Source organism: Podarcis pityusensis (genome assembly GCF_964106645.2).
Source record: "Podarcis pityusensis genome assembly, chromosome: 5".
In the NCBI taxonomy this organism is placed as follows: Eukaryota; Metazoa; Chordata; class Lepidosauria; order Squamata; family Lacertidae; genus Podarcis; species Podarcis pityusensis.
In genome coordinates, this window is record NC_138032.1 from 97,646,679 (window position 1) to 97,668,435 (window position 21,757).

General features: G+C 44.0%; 1 protein-coding gene across 2 annotated transcripts in view; it reads left to right on the forward strand.

Annotated features, from left to right (window-relative positions):
• The window catches only part of FBLN1 (fibulin 1), a 53,401-nt gene that overhangs the window by 17,755 nt on the left and 13,889 nt on the right, over positions 1–21,757 (forward strand). The window contains exons 8-16 of one of the 2 annotated variants that reach the window (XM_081005498.1): positions 31–168; positions 395–538; positions 1,993–2,121; positions 3,021–3,146; positions 3,997–4,116; positions 4,804–4,935; positions 5,815–5,938; positions 18,546–18,688; positions 19,736–19,867. In XM_081005498.1, the coding sequence (XP_080861624.1) occupies positions 31–168; positions 395–538; positions 1,993–2,121; positions 3,021–3,146; positions 3,997–4,116; positions 4,804–4,935; positions 5,815–5,938; positions 18,546–18,688; positions 19,736–19,867 (1,188 nt within the window). Of the gene's footprint in view, positions 1–30; positions 169–394; positions 539–1,992; positions 2,122–3,020; positions 3,147–3,996; positions 4,117–4,803; positions 4,936–5,814; positions 5,939–11,532; positions 12,000–18,545; positions 18,689–19,735; positions 19,868–21,757 lie in introns of those variants that run through there. The other variant, XM_081005499.1, reaches the window with a different exon arrangement.

Sequence of the window (21,757 nt, forward strand, 5' to 3'; positions counted from 1 at the left end):
TAACAAATTCTTTCTTTTGTGATGTACCAGATATTGACGAGTGTGAGACTGATACTCATAACTGCCTCCCCGATTTTATCTGTCAGAATACTCCAGGATCCTTCCGTTGCCGACCCAAGCAACAGTGCAGGAGCGGCTTTATACAAGATGCACTGGGCAACTGTATTGGTAAGGCATGTTGCGCCTGAAAGCCAGTACCATTGAACTGGGTGTCATTCCTGAGAGGCTAGCTGCTGTTCCAGCTGCCCCACTATTGCCACTGGGAAATTTCCTCCGTTTATGCTGTCCCTGCCTATGCTTTGTCTTTTCAAGGGAGCATGCTCAGTTAAGATTTTAAGGTTGGTGTTCTGCTCTTAAAAGTTTCCCTTTTAATTTAATGTTTGTACTGTTGTAGATATCAATGAATGCTTGAGTGCGAACGCACCTTGTCCTGCTGGACAGACTTGCATCAACACGGATGGGTCTTACGCTTGCCAGAGGAATGTGCCAAACTGTGGGCGAGGCTACCATCTAAACGAAGAAGGCACAAGATGTGTAGGTTGGTACAAAGGGTCCATTTAATCCTTCCTCCTTCCTCCTGGAGAGATGCCCCTGGAGAGGTCAGGCATGGTGACAGCCACCCTGCCGTTGGTGCTCCCTGGTATATTGCCTCTGGACACAGAAGCTCAGTTCTGCTATTGATGGACCTGTTCACAAACAGCCACCTAAGCCAGAAGCCACTACTGCAACCTGTGGGTGTTGCATGAAAAAGTACCTAAATGTCCATTACATGAAGAAGTGATGCTCACACCCTCCTTTCTGTTTTGTTTCCTTTTAAAAATTGCCATATTTTAGAATAGAGCTGAGCCACAACAAGTCTTTTTAATGTCATTTTCACTTCTGCTATTTTCCAAGAGGTTTTTTTGCTAAAAAATCTTGAGTGCTATATAACATTCCTAAATAAATATTTAGGACCCCAAAGGCAGTTTTTTAAAACTCTAAGGAGCTGTGTAATGCTTACCCGAGTGATTGCCCCACAGGGCAGAGCTCAAAGAAGCTTCGGAACCATGGGAGCAAAAGTGCTGTGAAATACAGGACCACCCAGACAGAGCAGGGCTCCATGGCATGTGCGGTCTCTCTCAGCCCAAGTGCTATTAGTGGCCGTGCACCAATCCCCAGCCCTGCCTACAATTATTAGGCTGGAAGCGCTGCCTAAGCTTTGGTTCTATTTTCTTGGAGAGTTTCCAGCCCAAGGATTGCATAGTCCCCCTTGATCCTCAGGTTTCTCTGAGCAGGACTCAGTGGACCCATGGATCAGGTATTAGACAGATCTTTGGAGTCTTGAAAATCTGGAATCTTAAGAATAAGCTTTTTCATTGCAGTTTGCATGGCCTTGTCTGCCTGTAGTGCCCAGGACTTGGACAAAACGCAGAGAAAGGCTTTGATTTTTTTTACAGGTTTGCTTGACTGTTCAACAAAAGCTTCTTGGGCGTACTCACTTCAACATAAATGGAAATTTTGCTGGAGTCTGCTGCATTATAGAATGTTTCCTTGGGTGTGTAATCAACATTAATATTTGCAAAGGAATCAACACAGTAAAGCAATAAAATGCCAAGTTACGATAGCTCACAACAGGTCAAGAACAGTCCCAAAATCTAAAAGTTATTTCTAGCAGCCGCTTAACATTCCAAAGACCAAAAGACCTCCAAGTGTTTTTGCAGATCACTTTAAAAAGGATAGAGAACTGGCCAAGGCAGCATTTGTCAGCAAAGATTCCCCTAGGTGGCATGGCAGCATCAAGAATGCCCTAGACCACATAAACACCCACTGTGCTCCAAGGACACTCTTGACATGACTGGTCTATGTACAGTTGTGAGATGAGTTGGGAAACCCATGCGCTCCATGCGCAAACCTGTGTGTAGGTTCTCTGAACCAGAGCCCTTTGGTTTTTTCTTACTTTGTCATGTTGTGCTTTCACCTCAAATTGTTTTTCTAACCCTTCTGTATCACAAGATGTGGACGAGTGTTTGCCACCGAATCAGCCTTGTGGAGAGGGCCACACCTGTGCCAATTCCCCTGGAAGCTACCGCTGTGAATGCCGAGCTGGCTACTATTTTGAGGGAATCAGTAGAACCTGCGCTGGTAAGTGACAGGACATGCGTTGGCTCATGCCCTTCCTTTAGTTCAGCCATCTAACCCTTAAAAAAAAAAGATAAATCAATAGTATTTTGCTTTATTTGGGTATTCCTATGCCACACTTCACCACAAAGTCACAGGAAGGCATACATCACATTAGAACACACCACTACATGTTTCTAAAAACAGTTGAAATAGCATTACAAAGTAAACAACAGCATAAACAAAAATAACAGAAATAACATAGAACAACAATGGAGTCAATGCCATCACCATCAACAACGACAATACATTTTATTATTTATACCCCACCCATCTGGCTGGGTTTCCTCAGCCACTCTGGGCAGCTTAAAGCACATATAAAACATAGTAAAACATCAAACATTAAAAACCTCCTGATGCAGGGCTGCCTTCAGATGTCTTCTAATAGTTGTGTAGCTTTTTATGTCCTTGACATCTGATGGGAGGGCATTCCACAGGGAGGACGCCATACTGCTGAGAAGGCCCTCTGCCTGGTTCCTTGTAACTTCACTTCTTGCAGTGAGGGAACCAGCAGAAGACTCTTGGAGCTAGATCTCTGTGTTCAATGGGGGTGGAGACACTCCTTCAGGTATACTGGGCTGAGGCCGTTTAGGGCTTCAAAGGTCAGCACCAATGCTTTGAAATGTGCTCGGAAACATACTGGGAGCCAGTGAAGATCCTGGCTCTGATATTAGGATACAACTTTTCAGCAGTTACCACACTGACTTGCTACAATATGAATTGGGTCTAAGATAGAATAATGTGCTCAAGCCAAAGTTATAGTGAAGTGTGAATCATTCAGAAATTGACTAAAATGTTTTTGTGAACTCTCTGATTTATATGCTTTTCTTGAAATCTTCTGAATGACATGTTTATTTCCGTAGATATTAATGAATGCCGACGATACCCCGGTCACCTATGTGCTCACAAATGTGAAAACACTGCTGGCTCTTATTACTGCAGCTGCACGATGGGCTTCAAACTTTCAACTGACGGGCGGTCATGTGAAGGTAACATTGACAGTGCAATCGTATCCTTGCCTACCCCAAAGCACATTCCACTGGGTTCAGTAGAGCTTACTCCTGGGCACGTGTTCAGCAGGGTTTCCCAAATGTCTGAGTTTATTGGTCTCTTCATGAGGTTATCAGCAACCCCAATCCAAATTCTTAGGAATGTAGATAAAGTTAAGTCAAGAAATATTGATATATAATCAACATTTATTATTAGTCAGTCACCATTACTAGGAATCATAAAATACAAAATGTAAGGAATACTGTTGGATTGTGGAATAACCTTATTAAATACAGAAGTTCCTCACTGTTAAAGGATGTACACTCTGTACATGCCCACGCCCTTTATTTCTGAGGCTCATAGTTTCTAATTAATTTTATCACACTGTATTTTGTAAGCTACTTTTCCCACCCTTTCCTCCCTTTTGACCCCTAACTCTTTATTCACCCCCCTGCACAGCCTCATTGACCTCAGGGGATTAATACTGACCACCTTGGGAAATTCTGGTGTGGTGTATAGAATTGCAGCCCTATAGTATGAGTGTGAAGGAATGGTTAGCCTATCAGGCCAGGACTGGAGAGACCTGGATTCAAGCAATGAATCTCGCTTAGCCATGAAGCTCACTGGATGACCTTGGGCCAATCACTGGATCTGACTAACCCACCTCCCAGGTTTGTTGTGAGGATAAAAATGGATGAGCCATTTTGTGGTGTCTTGAACTCCTTGGATGAAAGCCAGGATATGAAAGGAATGGAATTAAATTAATTCAGCTGCTCAACAATTCATACGGTTGCTGACAAATAAGGTAAAAAATATTGCTTTGCATTAATGCGTTTTTGTTGGTTTCAGACTTGAATGAATGTGAAAGTAATCCCTGCAGCCAGGAGTGTGCTAATGTATATGGTTCTTATCAGTGCTACTGTCGTCGGGGCTACCAGCTGAGTGACATAGATGGCATCACCTGTGAAGGTGGGTAGCAATCATTATGCACACGGCTCATATTAACATATGGAAGCTGCACTGTTCTAATGAAGACCATTGGTCCATCTATCCCAGAGTGACTGGCAGCAGCTCCCTGAGGGTTCAGGCAGGGGAGTCTTCTGTGGAGGCCTCACTCCCTCACGTGGGCACCTGAAGGTTTTTAAGAACATAGGAAGAGTCATGCTGGATCAGGCCATAGGCCCATCTAGTCCAACATCCTGCTGTCATAGTCACCAGCCAGATGCCATGGGAAGCCTGCCAGCAGGACTACGAGACTAGATCATCCCTCTCCCGAATTTGGGATACTTAGCAGCTGGTATTGAATGCATACTGCCTCTGACACGGGAGAGAGAACCTATCTGCCAGGGCCAGTAGTCATGGATTTGTCTGATTCTCTTTTAAAGCCATCCAGTAATGGGAGTGAATTCCAGTTTTTGCTATTCTTCCAGAAGTGTTCTCCTAGAAACTGAATTGATTACCTTGGAATTTTGAGGGGAGCGGGGATCAGGATTGTTTCCATGGAAGTCTAAGATCCAATTTACCCATCGTTTAGCTAGGTAAAATGTAATGTGTACTCAAGCATTATATCATCCATTCTGTAGAGGCGTAAAAGTTGAGCAACAAGGCAGTAAACAGTCCCTCTTGTACTTGCTAATTGGTGAATATGCTTTTCAGATATTGATGAATGTGCCTTGCCCACTGGAGGACATATCTGTGCCTATCGATGCATTAATGTTCCGGGGAGTTTTCAGTGTACTTGCCCCTCCTCCGGTTACAAAGTGGCCCCCAATGCACGAAACTGTCAAGGTATGTTTAAAGCACAATGATGTGCAAGTGTGACATTCATAAGAAAGAAGAGCCCCGCTTGTGGTCTAGAGAAAGCAGAATTCTTTTGTCATGTTCTGTTACAAAGAAAGTACTTCTGATCGAATGCATTTGACAACACATTTGACAAGTCATTCCCAAAGTTTGTTCTCTAAATGCTTCTTCACCGGCCTCCTGAATTCAGAAACTTCATGTCTTCTTTTTAAGGGTATCTCAAAACTGGCAGGGTTTTTTTGTGTATGACTAATGCACAATGTTGTTATAACGATCTCAGCTTGAGATCTGTCCCTCTTTGGAGGGAGCGGGTGACAGATGTTAAATAGCACAACAAATCTAAGATGTTTGTATTATCCCTGTTGTGTAGGGTTTCCATATCCAGACAGAAAAGTTGTTGAGGGGGGAAAATGCTGTTTTTGAGCTATTTTTAAGGAAAAGCGGCACTGTTGACAATAGGCTGCCATACGTTCAGATTTCCCCCAACATTTCCCCGATTTCCTCCTGGACACTGCTACTGGCTGCAGTATTCCACATATGTCTGGGGAAATCTGTATGACGTAGGGCAACCCTACTGTTGTGGATGATCACTGCGGAATAATCTCAGACTGCTGACCACCCTGCTTGTATTTCTTTTTCTTTCCCCCTCCACACTCACCTATATTTAAACCGGCAACTAAAGAGAGCTTTTCATGCATCTAGTCTATGGAGGTTTATGCCCCATCTCTCCGATAGGCTAGCTTTCTAGGCGGAGGGTTGTCCAATCTTGTGTGAAGTAGTCCAGCTGAGGCACAGAGCAAACTTCATCACTGCCAAATCTATACCCCCACAATAAGCATCCTCTGTCCTCCTCTCCTGCTTTTACAGATATTGATGAGTGTGTTACAGAAACACATAGTTGCTCATACAATGAGACCTGCTTTAATATTCAGGGTGGTTTTCGCTGCCTTTCCCTGGAATGCCCAGAAAATTATCGCAAATCTGGAGATACGTAAGTACATTTCTTTCTTTCATTAGGCAGCCTGTACTAGTCCCCATCATCATCATCAAAGTGAGGAAAGAAAGAAAAGAAAAAAGGAGAAAAAATGCAAATGCAAATAAAAATACAATAAGAAAAAAGATATAATGTAATACACTGAATATAAACAATTACACTTCCATACATAATTATATAGATACATAAGTAATGTTATTGTCCTTACATATATATGATTATTAATCATCTACTATATTCTGTATAGACTCATTCCAAATATTCATCCAAACAAAGTCTGCATCTATAAGCAATCTGTTCATATGATATGAGTGTTGTCTTGTTTTCAGTCCTTTGGATAAGGGGATCATATCGCTATTCTTCCAGGCACTTCTACATGGCAGTTTATCTGCTCATACCTGGCTAATTTTGCACAACACTCACATGGCACAGTCCACATCAAAATGATATACCATATTATTGGCCATAGTTAGGGCATGTAGAATCCATTTTCATTGTCTGATTGTTACAATACAATAAGCATATAATTCAGAAAAATACACAAGGAGGCTGAATTCTATATGTATACTGCTTTAAGAAATAAATTACATGTATCAGATGCAGCCAAACAGCAATATCTGCAGCTACAATGTCTTGTAATAGCCTTGTTTGGACCGGTGGCTTTCTCAGCTTCTGAGACACCAGAGATATTTGAACAACTGAACAAACTTTTTGAAACTAAAAAACAGTGATCACTGGAACAGAAATTTGTTACTAACAAATAAGTTTGATATGAAGATTTTAAGAAATGATTAGAATAAAGAATTGGGTTTTCCAATATTACCTAGACAATGTGAAAGTGTTTTAGCTTCTGTAGCAAAGGTATTGATGGATCTTAAATTACGACTTATACAACAGTGCTAGTACCAAACCTGACCAACTAAGCCACACAATGAGCAGCCTCCCTTTATGTTCCCATTGATGAATGACACTCTGTCGTGGTAGTGAATTCTGTAGCTTAACAACATGCTTCTTAAATTGAGATAAAATTGCAATCCTGGGTCATAGACTGGCATGAGAAACAATGGATATGAAGATGACATATGTAGTCCATCTGTTATACCCACCGAAGTAAGCTTTTGCCAGTATAATATACTTGTCTGATTGTAGCTGCCTGCTTCTAAACATTTAATTCAAAAGCTGTTTGCTAAGAAAAGGTTAACAATGATGGGTATTGAGAGTAAGCAAGGCATGGGAGTGATACACAAACCCTTCATTTCTTGCCCGCTAGGAAAACCCTGGGACTGGATATGTATAGAATGCACTCAGGTTTATTCAATGAGCTCTGCCAGTTGTGTGGTGCAGTTCATTGAGTGAAGGCGTGCAGCCCCCTGGCTGCATGGAAGAGACAACAAGTTGAGGTGGAATGCCCAATGTCAAGCAAACAACTAGAAAGCTACTGAACAGCACAAAGCCCTGAACCACTGGATCCAAAGTCCCCATGGATCCCCTGAGGGGCCTGATCCACGTGCCTGATCCATGTGCCTTTCACCTAAGCCAACCTGGAGCTGGCATAGTGAAAGCAATGCAAACTAAGGTTACCAGACATCCCTGTTTCCTGGGGACAGTCCCTGGATTTACAAATCCGTCCCCTGACAAAATCCATGGATTTAGTAGGAAGTAAAGTGTCCCCGGATTCATTGAAAAAAATCTGGTAACCTTAATGCAAATGCATGTTCTATTCTTCCACCCTGGCTAATGCAAGCCTGCAGGGCTTTCAGGGGGGCTCCGTATTCATCCCCCCTCACCTGAATTTCATAGGCTTTCCCTAGGCTCTGTATTGGCTTCAGATGCCCTCAGTGCAGAGACGCCCGCTGGCGAGGACAATGCCTGAGGTGGAGCTGAATGGAGAGGCTGGGTGGCTTCAGTGGCCAGCAGCTCCTCCTCCTCTGCCTCCTGGAGCCCCCACTGGGGGGAGGCTGCTCTGACCCTCCTGCCCCTTCACGGAAGGGGGGGAGGAGCTGGCCACTGGAGCCGCACTGTGCTTCACCTCTGCAATTTTGGACATAGGGGCCCCCCGGCCCCCACCTCCAAAATATTTGGGGGACCCAAAAGGGCTCTGCCCCCAAGAGCTGGCGCCCCTCCTCCAGTAACCTACTCACACACCTCAGTCTGATTGGCCAAGTCATGCCATGGTTGAGGGGAAGAAGGCATTCAGTCTGAGATAAGAAAGACACTGAGAGCAGCAGCAGTCAGGGATGCTGAGAGGCCAATTACGAAATGCTGTAGGAATGCCTGACCAAAGGAGGGCAGCCCTTGATGTGTGCGTGTGACTGGAGCAGGGGGCAGCAGCACTAATACTTTTGCTTCCTTCTGCACCACCTAAAATGTCAGGAGAAGCATGTGGGGGTTTGGGGGGGGGTGTGTGGAAAATTTGTGGAACTTGCCTGCCATTTCTGATTACTATGGTTGTAGGGAGACAAATGAGGTAAGTTTATCTAAAGATGACTTTGGCACAGTGGTCTAAACCACTGAGCCTCTTGGGCTTCCCGATCAGAAGGTCAGCGGTTTGAATCCCCGCTACGGGGTGGGTGAGCTCCCATTGCTCTGTCCCAGCTCCTGCCAACCTAGCAGTTTGAAAGCATGTCAAAGTGCAAGTAGATAAATAGGTACCACTCCGGCGGGAAGGTAAACGGCGTTTCTGTGCACTCTGGTTTCTGTCACGGTGTTTTGTTGCACCAGAAGCAGTTTAGTCATGCTGGCCACACAACCTGGAAAGCTGTCTGTGGACAAACGCCGGCTCCCTCGGCCTGAAAGTGAGATGAGCACTGCAACCCCAGTCACCTTTGACTGGACTTAACCATCCAGGGGTCTTTTATCTTTACCTTACCTTTTATACTATTTTCTGTTCCTCATAAGACTTCAAGGTACTTAATACACCAGGCTCTCACTGGTCTGCCATTAAAACACTGACTCAGCTCACAAACAATAAACTTCAACAGTGCTAAATTTGTGCTCTCTCTAAAGAACAAGGAATTTTGCATTTTTGGTTAATTTTTGTTCTTTATAAATGACCCAATATTTAACATTTTAAAAAAGAACATTCATGCTCTGTGGCTTGGAATCAAGCCAAGTATAATCATTGATTGCCGGGGGAGGGGGGGGAGGGAGTGTTGTTATTTTTTTTTTAACCAACCCCAAATGGTAAGCTAAATGATCAGAAATGAAACCCAAGAGTATTTTTTTTTGCACTAACATTTATTTTTCAGGTTTCTGTGATTAACACTACAACACAAGGCTGACGAGGTTGCAAAGACCTCTTTAGAACTATTCATAGCTGTCAACGTTTCCCTTTTTTAAAGGAAAATTCCCTTATTCTGAATAGGATTCCTCGCAAAAAAAAGGGAAAAGTTGACAGCTATGGAACTGGTACCTCAGGTTACATACGCTTCATGTTACATACGCTTCAGGTTACAGACTTTGCTAACCCAGAAATAGTACCTCGGGTTAAGAACTTTACTTCAGGATGAGAACAGAAATCATGCTCTGGCGGCGTGGCAGCAGCAGGAGGCCCCATTAGCTAAAGTGGTGCTTCAGGTTAAGAACAGATTCAGGTTAAGAACGTACCTCCGGAACGAATTGAGTACTTAACCCGAGGTACCACTGTAGTGTGATGCATGAAACCCTATCCTGCCTTTTTAGCTCAGCATTTGTTTCCCCCTCTTGGAAAAGATCTACAGTGACACCTACAGACAACCCATGGAATAGCAGCATGCTAGGCTAGGAGAACGTTGTGGGTTTGGACTCCCCTCAGGAGCTTCAGTGTGCTGGGCCCCAGTATTGAGGTCACATGTCCCCACGGCACACTTCACCTCTGCCCATGCAAGCCAGAGGCCAGATTGGTCTTTCAGAGCTAGCTGCTTATAGTCATTATGGTGGACGACCTAGGCCTGAACTTTGGTCTTTGAAACCAGCAGTATTTGCCAGATCTCTTTGTGGCTACAGGATGGAACCATTAGCGCACATTTAAGTAAACCCACAATGAAGTGTGTGGTGAATATATGGGGTACCAAACAATAAGATAAGGAGATTGATGATTTCTAAACAATTCTAATTCGCCACAGGCAAATCTGCTTCCAACAATATATTTCAGAATCAGCAGAATTTCATTCTACATTTCCCACTATTTTTGCTTTCCAGCATTATTCTAAAGGACAGCAGTATTCAGAAATATGGTATGGGGATTCCCAGAAGCATCTGCATTGCATGGTCCCATCACCAAAGTCTGGCTACATGAGCAAAGGAAGAGAGGAGATTTGTTTAAAAGCAGAATCATTTGAGCTATTTCACAGTTGCAATGAGGATTACTACCCATTTCTCTGGGAGTTAATCACTATATACGGTGGGTGGGGGGTGGGGAGAGGTGGACAGAAGCTGCCCCATAAGCTATACATTTTATAGTTGTGTTTTTAAAAATTGTATCATGTTCTCGCAATGCTGTCAAGGCAGTTTTATTTCCCCAAAAATATTGCCCAATCTTAGGCCTCCATAAGCAGTCCACCATTTGACCTGGAAGAAAGCCCTCTCTTTCATTCTATGGCCTGATTCTCATTGGAGTGGCAAACAGGATTTGTGGCCATACAACTTCAGAATGCACGACTGAATGTTCCTGTATGCAGAAAAAAAGAGAAATTCCTTCACATACAAATCTAGCATGTGAGGGGGGATGATAGATAGCCTATAACTAAGCTTTGGTGTCTAGCTTTATACGCAGATTGATTTGTTATTCTTTTATTGGGAAGCTGAGATTCAAGTATGTCTGACATGGTACAGCCCAGACCGAGGTTGATTCCCGCAAGTAGAATTAAGTGCGTAGGGCTAGTCAGCAGTTGCTCTGTGGTGAGGAAAAGACATCAAACAGTCTTCCAGGTAATTCACTATGTAATATAATATTTGTATCTGTTTCCTGAAAGTGAGAGTGTGGCTGCAGATGTGGGGAGACCTGCACCCATTTTATTTATATAGAGAGAGATCCGTGCTTCATCCTTGGGGGGCATGGGCATAGCCAAGGGGGGGGGCAGGAAGGGGCAGCTGCCCCCCCAAATCAATAAGAATCAATATAGCTAACTGAAGTTCTGCCCCCCTAACAAAAGGTCTGCTCCCCCCAACAAAAGGCCTGCCCCCCCTAACAAAAATCCTGGCTACGCCCATGCTTGGGGCGTTTCCCGGATTGAAGGCTCTTTTGCTTTTCTCCAAATACCTGATAAGACATACTCTCGATTTACCTGTGGAATGAAGGAAAGGCGGCTGCAGTCAAGGAAAATGGAACACCCCGCTTCAGAACACATTGAGATGTGAGGGGTTCAGCATAGCCCAATGAGGGATTTTCATAGTTGGCCTGGAGCCAATGGAATTTGGCTCGCTCTGCCCTGCTTATTAGGCTATGCCAGCTCTGTTGCGTAAAGCTCTGCCACTGAGCTATGATTCCTCCTTCGTTTCATGGGCCAGTAGGTTACAAGTCAAGATACGCTTGGCTTCTCTGCTTTCCTTTCCTTTCCTCCTCACGGAATGGTTGCTAATCCTCCTCCCTTGTCTTTTCACTTTTCTTGCAGTCGTTGCGACCGCTTGCCTTGTCACGAAAATATGGAATGCCAGAGCCTGCCCTTGAGAATAACTTCTTATCACCTCTCTTTTCCTACCAACATTCAAGTTCCCATTGATATTTTCCGCATGGGCCCCACCAGTGCTGTCCCGGGGGATAAAATTCAGCTCTCCATCATCAGCGGGAATGAGGAGGGCTTTTTCACCACCAAAAAAGTCAGCAGCCACAGCCACGTAGTGTCCATGCAGCAGCCGATCACAGAGCCCAGAGATCTTCTTCTGACGATTCAGATGCAACTCTTCCGCCACGGAACTGTCTCCACCTTCATAGCCAAGCTGTTTGTCTTTGTCTCTGCGCAGCTTTGATTCCTTGCATGCTGGCACCCATTGCAGTTTCTCCTCCGCTCCCTTTCTCTCTTTTTTGACACTGGTTCCCTTCTTACCATTTAAAAAAAAATAAAGTTTAAGTGGTAAATCACTTCCTGCATGCTGTGCATTTGCATTTTATTTGTCACCACTCATTTTGCCTTAGCATTTTTAACATTCCAGTTTTCCTGTTTGCTTCTCATTTTGATGAGCTCTGCCTATAAGTCAGCTTTTGCTGATAGATGCTGAAGACAGGGATAGGCAACAAGCAGTTGGGCTGGCGTCAGGGGTGGGGGGCTCAGATCCTGCGTGCCCAACTCCCTGCATTCCCCTTTTAGTGGGGCACTTCAGCTGCTTTCTGCTGTAACAGCCAAGCCACAAGCAAAGGGCTATTTCATTCTCCACCAGCAGAATGAGTGCCCATGTATGCCAGGGGGCTGGGGCAGGGTGTGTGGGTGGGTGAACGGAGTCTGCCACGCCGGGTGAGGCAAAGCGAGGGTGAGACTGGGACTGAAGGGTGCATGACTTGCATCCTTCTCACACTGCCCTGCCAGCCCTGCACCGCTTTGGGAGGCTGGGATCGCAGTCATTCGGATCAGATTCCAGCCTTGCAAAGCTGCTGCAGGGCTGGCAGGATGGCAAGAGGAGCCAAATGCGCAGTGCCCCCTTAAAAAAGTGCCTGGGTCCATTGCCCTGGCAGCCCCCCCCCTTTGCCCCTGTTCTCCATGCCCCCATGGAAAAAGCAACCATTCTCTCTTGTATTTAACCACTTCAGCACCAACGAAGACATAGGCAAAGAGCTCTTAGCCACACTGTTCCTCAGCCAGTTTCCCAAGACACAGGCAAAGGAGAATGAGTAGCTAAGGCATGGGGCTTGCGTGCTCTCTTCCTCTCTCTCTGTGTGTAAACTTTACCAGTGTCTCATCCTGGGTGGGAGGATGTCAGTTGGCAAATCCAGCATTGCTGACCTTTCAGTCTTTACTAAGCTGAAAATGAGTTCTTGACTTTGACTGTAAGTCAGGACTGGAGAAGTTCAGAAGTATGTGTCATTTCTAGATTGAGTGGACTTGTTAAGCGCACCCCATAAATAACAATTAGGGACCAATTCCACAGAAAGAATCAGGTGTGGGAACTATAGTTAAAATGCCGTAGGGCAATCCAGAGTTCATCATGGCACATGCGGGAGTGTTAAAGGCTTCCATGGACTTTTGTCCTGTATGAAGTAACTGGGCTTTCTCTGCTGCCCCAGTTACACTCTTGGGGGCAGACGATGAGCCTGATCTTGACAGAGACTATTAGGGTGCTGGGTGAACTCTCCCAAAGTAGTCAAAATCTGTTCCTGAATTATTTTAAGTCCCCTTTAAATCCTATGGCTGACATTGCCTAAGGTGAAATGCTAAAATCTGATTGGAATCCACCTTCAAACAGAACATATCGTTTCCTATTTATAATTACCACAACATAAGGAAAAAAACTATGCAGAAGCTTTGCTGGAATCAAAGTGATTCATGCAGGGCACAGGTGTGACGGAAAACTTTCCTGAATATTCTGCACATTTCTTAAGAAGAGAACTTTTTTGCCAGGGATAACGCACCCACCTTTTATCATTTATGCATAATATCTAACTTACTGGCAATTCTTGGACCTTTTGCACACCTGGCTGTGCCCCATCAAATGTAACCATTCATCTAGCAAGTGCTTCAAAGCATGTCCAATGGGTTGGCACTGTTCGATTTATGTCTGCACACATCCAAATCCACTAATGTTTTAGGACTTGTTGTAGTATTTGCATGGCATTCTGTTAAGGAGGCCTGATGTACAGAGCACAAGTTCTTGGCACATCCTTAAAGGGGGATGTTTTCAATATTTCCACAGGCTAGATCCTACAAAGTTATGTGCACTATAGTCAGGATATCCCATGTGCCAAAGAAATCAAAGCTATATAGTGGGAGAGAACATCATGCAGTTCGATGACATATACTCTTTGAATGATGTTAACTGGACTGCAGTTTTTGAGTTTTCACCATACTGCCCTGAAAACCTTTCAGTTATAAATGCTATTGTTAAACAATTCCCATTAACTTCAGTACATTCTGTATGTATCTCCAGGCTGCTTTGACAGAGCCATGTAGATGTCTCAGCTAAATTCAAACACTTCTGTTATTTGGGCCAAATCAGGACCGTACATTAAACTGGACATCTTCCAGTTTGGCCAAAGTTCGGAAGAAAAGTTCTATCAAAGTGTCCTGAAAAGTATTGAAAAGCATAAGAGAATGAAGTTGGATGTACATCTCTGTGAAGTGCATCCACAATTCAGAGGAGAGCAGACTATACTATATGCACTCAGTTGCTTGTGTCTGCAGAAATGACCACTTTGCAAATGCTACATAATGTTTATTCTCCACTTATGGTAATCCTTCAGTGTGGCAGCACCTGCACTGTGAAACTCTCTGCTAATTGATGTTAAGCAGGTGCCTTCACTTAATCCCCCCCCCCAACACCTGGCAGAATTTTTGTTTTGTTTAGGCAAGTCTACCCAGACATGCAAATTTGGCATGTATTTTAATGTGTAATTTTATTTCATAATTTTATTTTTTACTTCTATATTTTGAAATATTTTAGGTCAGCTTGTTTGCAACATATGAGTTGACTGATAATTTTTAAGTATATCTTATGTAAACTGCTTAGAGGTTTTGATGATTAAGTAGCATATAAATCCTGTTAAATAAATATTACATATCTATGTGCATCACAGAGACTCTGCCCTCTGATCCCGTGAGCAGCCAGAAACATGCCAGGGAGGTAAACTGCTGCCTCAGCCCCAGCCTGGCTGCTTCTGTTTCTCTTCTGTTCCAGCTCCCACCTTGCTGGCAACGGTCCAGAGAGCGGCTGCGAATCATAAACAGGATTACAAGCCAAAGGGTCTGGGTGGAAGAAAAAAGAGGGGGGCTTGCCCGGCCTCGTTCTTGTGTTGCTTCTGCTTCACTGTTGCTGCCTGCTGCCCTTTGCTTCCCACCATATTTATGGGATTTCATGGGATGCATATGTTGTATGATGCCAGATAATCCTCAGGCACATGGCACCACATCTCACAAACTCTCAATATTCTCTCCCTCCTTCCCTTCCCCCCTCTCTTTCACACACCCTAAATAATTCCTCCCTGCCTACTTTTTTAGTTGTATACATAAACATTTTTAGCCATTGCAACAGATGCATCTGCAAACATGTCTAGCATACTTGTCAGGCAGCCAGAGCTGGCCAAAGCTCATTGGTGACTGCACAGTCCTTTGCAAATACAGGCCCTTTAGCTCCAAGGACAATGTGCATCCATGGATATGTGGTTACAGGTTCATTGCACGGTCAACTGTACACGATGCCTCAGCAAGCCAGTAGCAAAAACTAAAGCTTAGATTGGCTTCAAAATCTTTAAACGAAGCCTTATTTGAGCTACAAAATGAGGAACGCAAGACTTTGGCCCAGTGCCTTGCAAAATTCTGCTGCATTCTAGTATATTACTGAGTGCATATATTAATCTAGTTGCCTTTAAAAACATACTGCAGTCCAGATTAAATCATATTAGATGGATAATTCTATGTTGCATCTAACTGGAACATTTAAATAGACATAATTATATAGCACCATTGGGGGGCCTGTCTGGATGAGAATGAAAACATGATTCCTTGCTTGAAAGATTTAACAAATTAAATGGAAAAGATACCCCCCCCCAAAGTAGCAAGCAGAAGTTTAGAACAGGAAAGAAAAATATTGGAATGTGCCATGTTCCAAAATAGAAAATATTAAAATCAAGATTGGACCATGCCTTTAGAGGAAGAAGGACAAGGTCCATTTGTACATTGCTGGAGTAGAAGAGGAAGCCTATCTGCATAACTGGATCTCATCTGTAAGGAGGTGTAAAGTGGCTGAGGTGTGTGAAGTGGTTCCTTATTATTTTAATTGTAATTTTGCAGTTTGTTTTAAAATGCTTTCATGCCACATTCCACTTGGGGAAGGCAGCTTAGAAATCTCTTAAGCAATCCTCACGGGGAGAACTTTCTCTCCTTCTCTAAAAATAGCAGGTAATCCAAAGAAGCTGAATATATAGGGAAAATCAAGGCAAACAAAGGGAGCCTTCCCCCCCCCCACCCCAGTGCATGGACTGGAAGGTGCTGCCACTGATTTAAAAGGGAGGGAGACAGAACCATGGAGGAAAAGCCTATCCATGGCTGCTTGCCTTGAGGGCTGCGCTGGGGGCAGGGGGCCTCCAAATGGTGTGGAACATGTGAAGACATTAATGTACAGTGGTACCTCTAGTTATGAACTTAATTTGTTCTGGAGGTCCGTTCTTAACCTGAAACTGTTCTTAACGAGAGGTGTGCTTTTGCTAATGGGGCCTCTTGCTGCTGCTGCGCCACTGGCACATGATTTCCATTCTCATCCTGGGGCAAAGTTCTCACCTTGAGGTAACTCTTCCAGATTAGCGGAGTTTGTAACGTGAAGTGTTTGTAACCTGAGGCGTTTGTAACTTGAGGTACCACTGTATTGCAAATGGGCTTTGCACAGGCATCTGTCTTGGCCACTGTGAGACCAGCATGCTGGACTAAAGGGGCCTCATCCAGCAGCCAGGCTCTTACGTTCTTACGTGTTTACACCAGGCCTGGCCAGCACAGAGGTTGAAGATTGCCTGCTATACAGGGGCTGATGTGGCGTATCCTTTTCCCTTTCTGGTCCAAAAGGAAGGGCTAAGTTAGCAGCCTGATACGCTACACCATTTCACTAGGTTGGGCTCTGGCTTCTCCACACGAGGCCCCCTCAACCCTTGCTTCTTCCACTTACTGCATACCCTCCAACACTCCCCAGATGAAAATAGGGACATTTCTCCCTCCCTCCCACTGACCCCCCCCCCATTGTTTGTGGCCCCCTGCAGAGCATTTCCACCACCACTACGGCAACGGTTTTATTTTATTCTTTACAAAAAAGAAAACCACACACTAATAAATACATTTTAGAAAGGGGCAAAATTAGGTGCAGATGCACAAAGCATTTTTTTAAGCAAGACTCCTTGTGCTCAGCTCCCCCTTACTCCCTGCCCTCTGCCTGCCCCTCAGAGCTGGCCTTGGAGCAGCAGCTTCTCCCGTCCTCCTCTCCCGCTTTCCAGCAGTCACTTTGAGATGCCCAAGGGAGAGGAAATAGTCACCTCCTGGGATTAAATCAGAAGCCAGGATGGCTTTTGTAATTCCAGAACACTTGGAGCGTATGGTACGGCCACCTTCTATTTGTTTCTTGCAAACCCAGTTCAAGCCATACTGGATTTATTTATTTTTGGCTGCCACCTGGATTTGGCTTGTTCGGATCTGAGCAAGTGTTGAGCAGTTGACTGCAAAACTTGTTCAATATAGCATAAAACCTTTGGGGGGTTGGGAGTGGATGTGCCTTGAATTCAGTTAAAAAATTGTTAATGAGAATCCACCCTAAGTAGTTTTTTGGACAAATTGGCTTTAGGTTATGGATGAATAATGCTGGCAACATTTTTAAAAAGATCTGTTCTGATGGTGCTGGTGTGGGAATGGAAATTTAAATGAAATGGTGGCATATTAGTCATGCAGCCAATCCATTCTTCTTGGCTCCCTGCTAACACCTGCTCAGTTGTAATATTCTTATGCTACCCACAACATTACCTGGAAAGAGTTCAACTTGTACACAAAGGAGTTAGATAAAATCTGCAACTAAAACCCCATAGCAACCTCAGAAGCCCCCCCCCCCCTCCCGGTAAAAGCACAATTTCATTTCACATCTTCAGCTTGGTTCCAACTCCAACCTTAACCCCAAACTTTAGTTATGGATCCTTTGAAGAAATGATTGCTTCCTGCTGGTATTCAGCCATGACCATTTTTTTCAGCTTCAATAAATAACAAGATGCTATCTTACTCTCATCTTGCCCCTGGTCCAAGGATGACTGTTGCCAAGTCCAAAACACTGAAACCATTCTGAGCAGAAAATGTAGGAAAATTGTTTCAGTCGATTTTTGTTTTTGTTCCATAATTAGACAGTTCTATACATAGCTTTATTCTATTTCTATTTTATAGTTCACCTTCTCGCAAGGGATCAGGGAGTTATGATAGCATAAAGTGTCAAAAGAGTTCCCAGTCCACAAACTCATTACTTGAACATAGCAAAGCCGATCACCTCTACCTTGGTCTTCACCAAACTGCAGATCTTCATAAACCGTCCAGTCCTACTGGTGGAAGTTGTCAACTTCAGATTTCAAAAATTCTGCTACGCAGGCAGGACAAGGGGGGGGGGGCATATCAGGTCAAAGCCTGGATTCTGGGGCAGGGTGAAGAAGCTGTCAAGGTGGTCATTGGACTTGACTGTCCAGGGCAATTTCTTTAAACAATTTTTGTGACTTCTAGCTTTTCTGACCCAGTGGTAGTTGGATCTACCCAAGTTGCCTTTAGAATTAGTCCAGTGTAAGATGGATGTCTGAAACATAGATCAGACCCCAGAGACTAGGAAAAATATACATACGCATAGTGTTTCACAGTGAGATCAGGATCTAAAATAAGAATTTCCATCTTTACTGCACCTTGCTTGTTTGATCCTTGCAATGTGACACAACTGAATTAATGTTCCATATTTGTCTTTCCCTTCTCTCCCTCAGAGTCAGACATGAGAAGACAGACACTGTTCGCTGCATTAAGTCCTGCCGACCGAATGACGTCAACTGCATGTTAGATCCAGTTCACACCATTTCCCACACGGTCATTTCATTGCCCACATTCAGGGATTTCACGAGGCCTGAAGGTAAACGCTTCCCCTCACTCTTCAGAAGTAGCCTATGGTATAAACATCCCAGAAGCTCCACCTACAGAAATAATTGCTAAAAGCCGAATGCATAGCAAGGCTGAGAAGCTCTTGTCATCTGGGCAGCCCAGGACCTCCAGACCCATTGCTAGGTCCCCCCCCCCCCAATGTCCATGCTGCTGGAACGTAGCACAGCAGTCATATAGCAGGGGACCTATGCCTAAATTGCTTCCTTTTATGGTTTTATTTTATTTCAGGTATTAATATACTGTACTCCTTTTCAGGCCGACTTCAAAAAGCGATTTACATAATATTATTACAATAAGTATCAATGAAATGGAAAAAATGTTGTTGTAGTTGTTCAAAAAATGAAGTTGTTGTTTTACAAAAAACACAATAAAATTGAAAAGACAATGAAGAGGCTGTAATGGCTTTTTCTCTCCTCCCCTCAGGGCAAGATGATTCTGCAGAGTTGCAGATGATGGGAGGGAGGGAATTAATTAACACACCTGTGTAGGTTCTAGGCCAGGGGTAGGCAACCTAAGGCCCGGGGGCCGGATGTGGCCCAATCACCTTCTCAATCCAGCCTACGGACGGTCCAGGAATCAGCGTGTTTTTACAGGAGTAGAATGTGTCCTTTTATTTAAAATGCATCTGTGGGTTATTTGTGGGGCATAAGAATTCATTCATTTCCCCCCCAAAATATAGTCCGGCCCCCCACAAGGTCTGAGGGACGGTGGAGCGGCCCACGGCTGAGAAAGGTTGCTGAGCCCTGTTCTAGGCTGCAGGATGAGGGTCTGCCATTCCAGGTTCTTAGTACTCCTCTTGCGGTATTAAGTCACTGGCCAATGCAGCTCCTGCCCTGCCACCCCAGCAAGACTTTTCTGTAAGTCTCATGAAGGATAAGACAACCTGAAGTATAATCTTGCTTTCTTATTTCTCTGCTTTAACTTTTCTGATTTGCAATTGCTGAATAGGTTGCACTGCACTGATTTAAACATTTTATTGTTGCCATTTTTAGCTTACTTCCGATATCTTTCCCCTCAGAGATTATTTTCCTTCGTGCCATCACGCCAGCATACCCAGGCAACCAGGCAGACATCATATTTGACATCACCGAAGGAAATCTACGGGATTCCTTTGACATCATCAAGCGCTACATGGATGGCATCACTGTGGGTGAGGAAAAAGTTCTCCTATTATTATTGAACTCAAGGGAATAATCAATAAACATTGGCTTATTGCATCCTTTATTAATTTTTATTTATTTATACATTATATACACCTAGCCTTTAGGGTTACAAATCCTACAAGGCATCTTACAAGCAAATTAAAGATATAAAAATGAAATCACAATATCAAATCAAATGATACTTTTTGCCTCCCCTGTTTGAAAAACGATATTTTTCTGTTCAGTGCCACCAAGTGAATGTATGGAGTACACAGGCAAAGCTGAAGAAGCTCAAGCATGTTTATCTCTTTCCTAAATTGTCGTAATATTGTTACTGAACAAAAACAACACAAGAAGCTGCATGTTGATCTGTAATTATCTAGAGAAGGAAAACCTGTGGCTGTCTAGATGTTGCCGCGATAAACCTCCAATCACTTCTGTTCATTGGTCATCCAGCTTGAGGATGATGGTGCTATTGAGAAGCAATTGTATTTTAATTTGTATTTTTATGCTGTATATATGTGTGTGTGTATTCTTAATTCGTTGTGTATACCACACTTCATCCATAGATCCACAGCATAAAAATACAAGATAAAAACACAAAACACACAATAAAGACAAGAACGAGAATGAAACAGTAACCCTCCCTAAGAGGCTTCAGTGTAAGCGATGCACATATCTACTGAATGTGACTATTCCTACTAACGTTGTTGTTGTTGTTGCTGCTGCTGCTGCTGCTGCTGGTGGTGGTGGTATCTGGGCAGACCAGGCTGCTATTTTGTGCACATTGCAAGAGTTGGACTAGTTATCTTGGTGATGGTCAGATAACAAGAGTCCTTCTGTATTTTTGCTTTGAACTTATATGGATATTAGTTTCTTGAATAATTATTGCTAGAAGCTGCACTGGGGTGAAATAGCTGCCACACACAACGTAGAGAGGCACCTTTTGTAGCTCAGCCTGAAGGTGGCGCTGTTGGCTTTCCTGTCTTGTAGCAACCCAAATCCTTGTATCATAAATCTAGGTATATTTCATAATTTATCGAGCAGAAATGTGAGGCTGCATGCCAAGAGGCAACATGTTAATGCAGTATAAGCTCCCACGTCTTAAACAGAGTTTGTTGATGAAAACGACAGTTAAATAACTGGAGGGTTGTTTTGTGTTTACGATGAAGATTATGTAAAAATGGTGGACGGGGTTCTTTGCTTTCCTTGTTTATATGCATTGTGGTCAATGGAAGGACTTGAGGGGGCTCCCGGAAAAGAAGGTATTTCTCTCTGTGACCTGAACGTTGTCTCTCCTCGCAGCGTCTCTGTCAGGCTTCCCTCTCTTCACCAAGAGCACCCACAAGGCCAGGGCCTTAGCTTTCCCCACAGAAGTGAATGGCAACCATTTGCTGAAACAGGATAAAAAGGGCTCCACTCAGGATGCCAGTCCCTACGCTTTGCCACCCCAAACCTTTGAAGACCAGGCCTGCTGTTATCTGCGTGGCTTTGCAGAGCAGCCCGTGGCCCTCCAGGCTCAGGAACTGGAGCCCAACATCTGGAGGGGCACCAGGTTGGGCAACACTGGGCTGCGGCTTGAAACTTTTAGATACTGTTTAAAAATTGCCCCACGTTTCTGTCCAAAATTTGACATCCACAGTAGCTGATAACAAATGGAATAAAGCAGACAGAAAAACTATAGTAAGGATCGAAGGACCAATTTCTCCAAAACTCCCCTGAGCTGCCGGCCAGGAAAAGAAGCAAAGATGTCAGTAGCTGTCCTCCTTCCCTGGGAGGTACAATGGAGGTGCAGCTAGAGACTGAAAAAGCACTTTCACGCATGGCTCTCTGGCAAATTTCAGTCAGCAGCAGGAGAAGATGATCAGATCTCTGATGCTAAGGGCAAGGGAAGCACA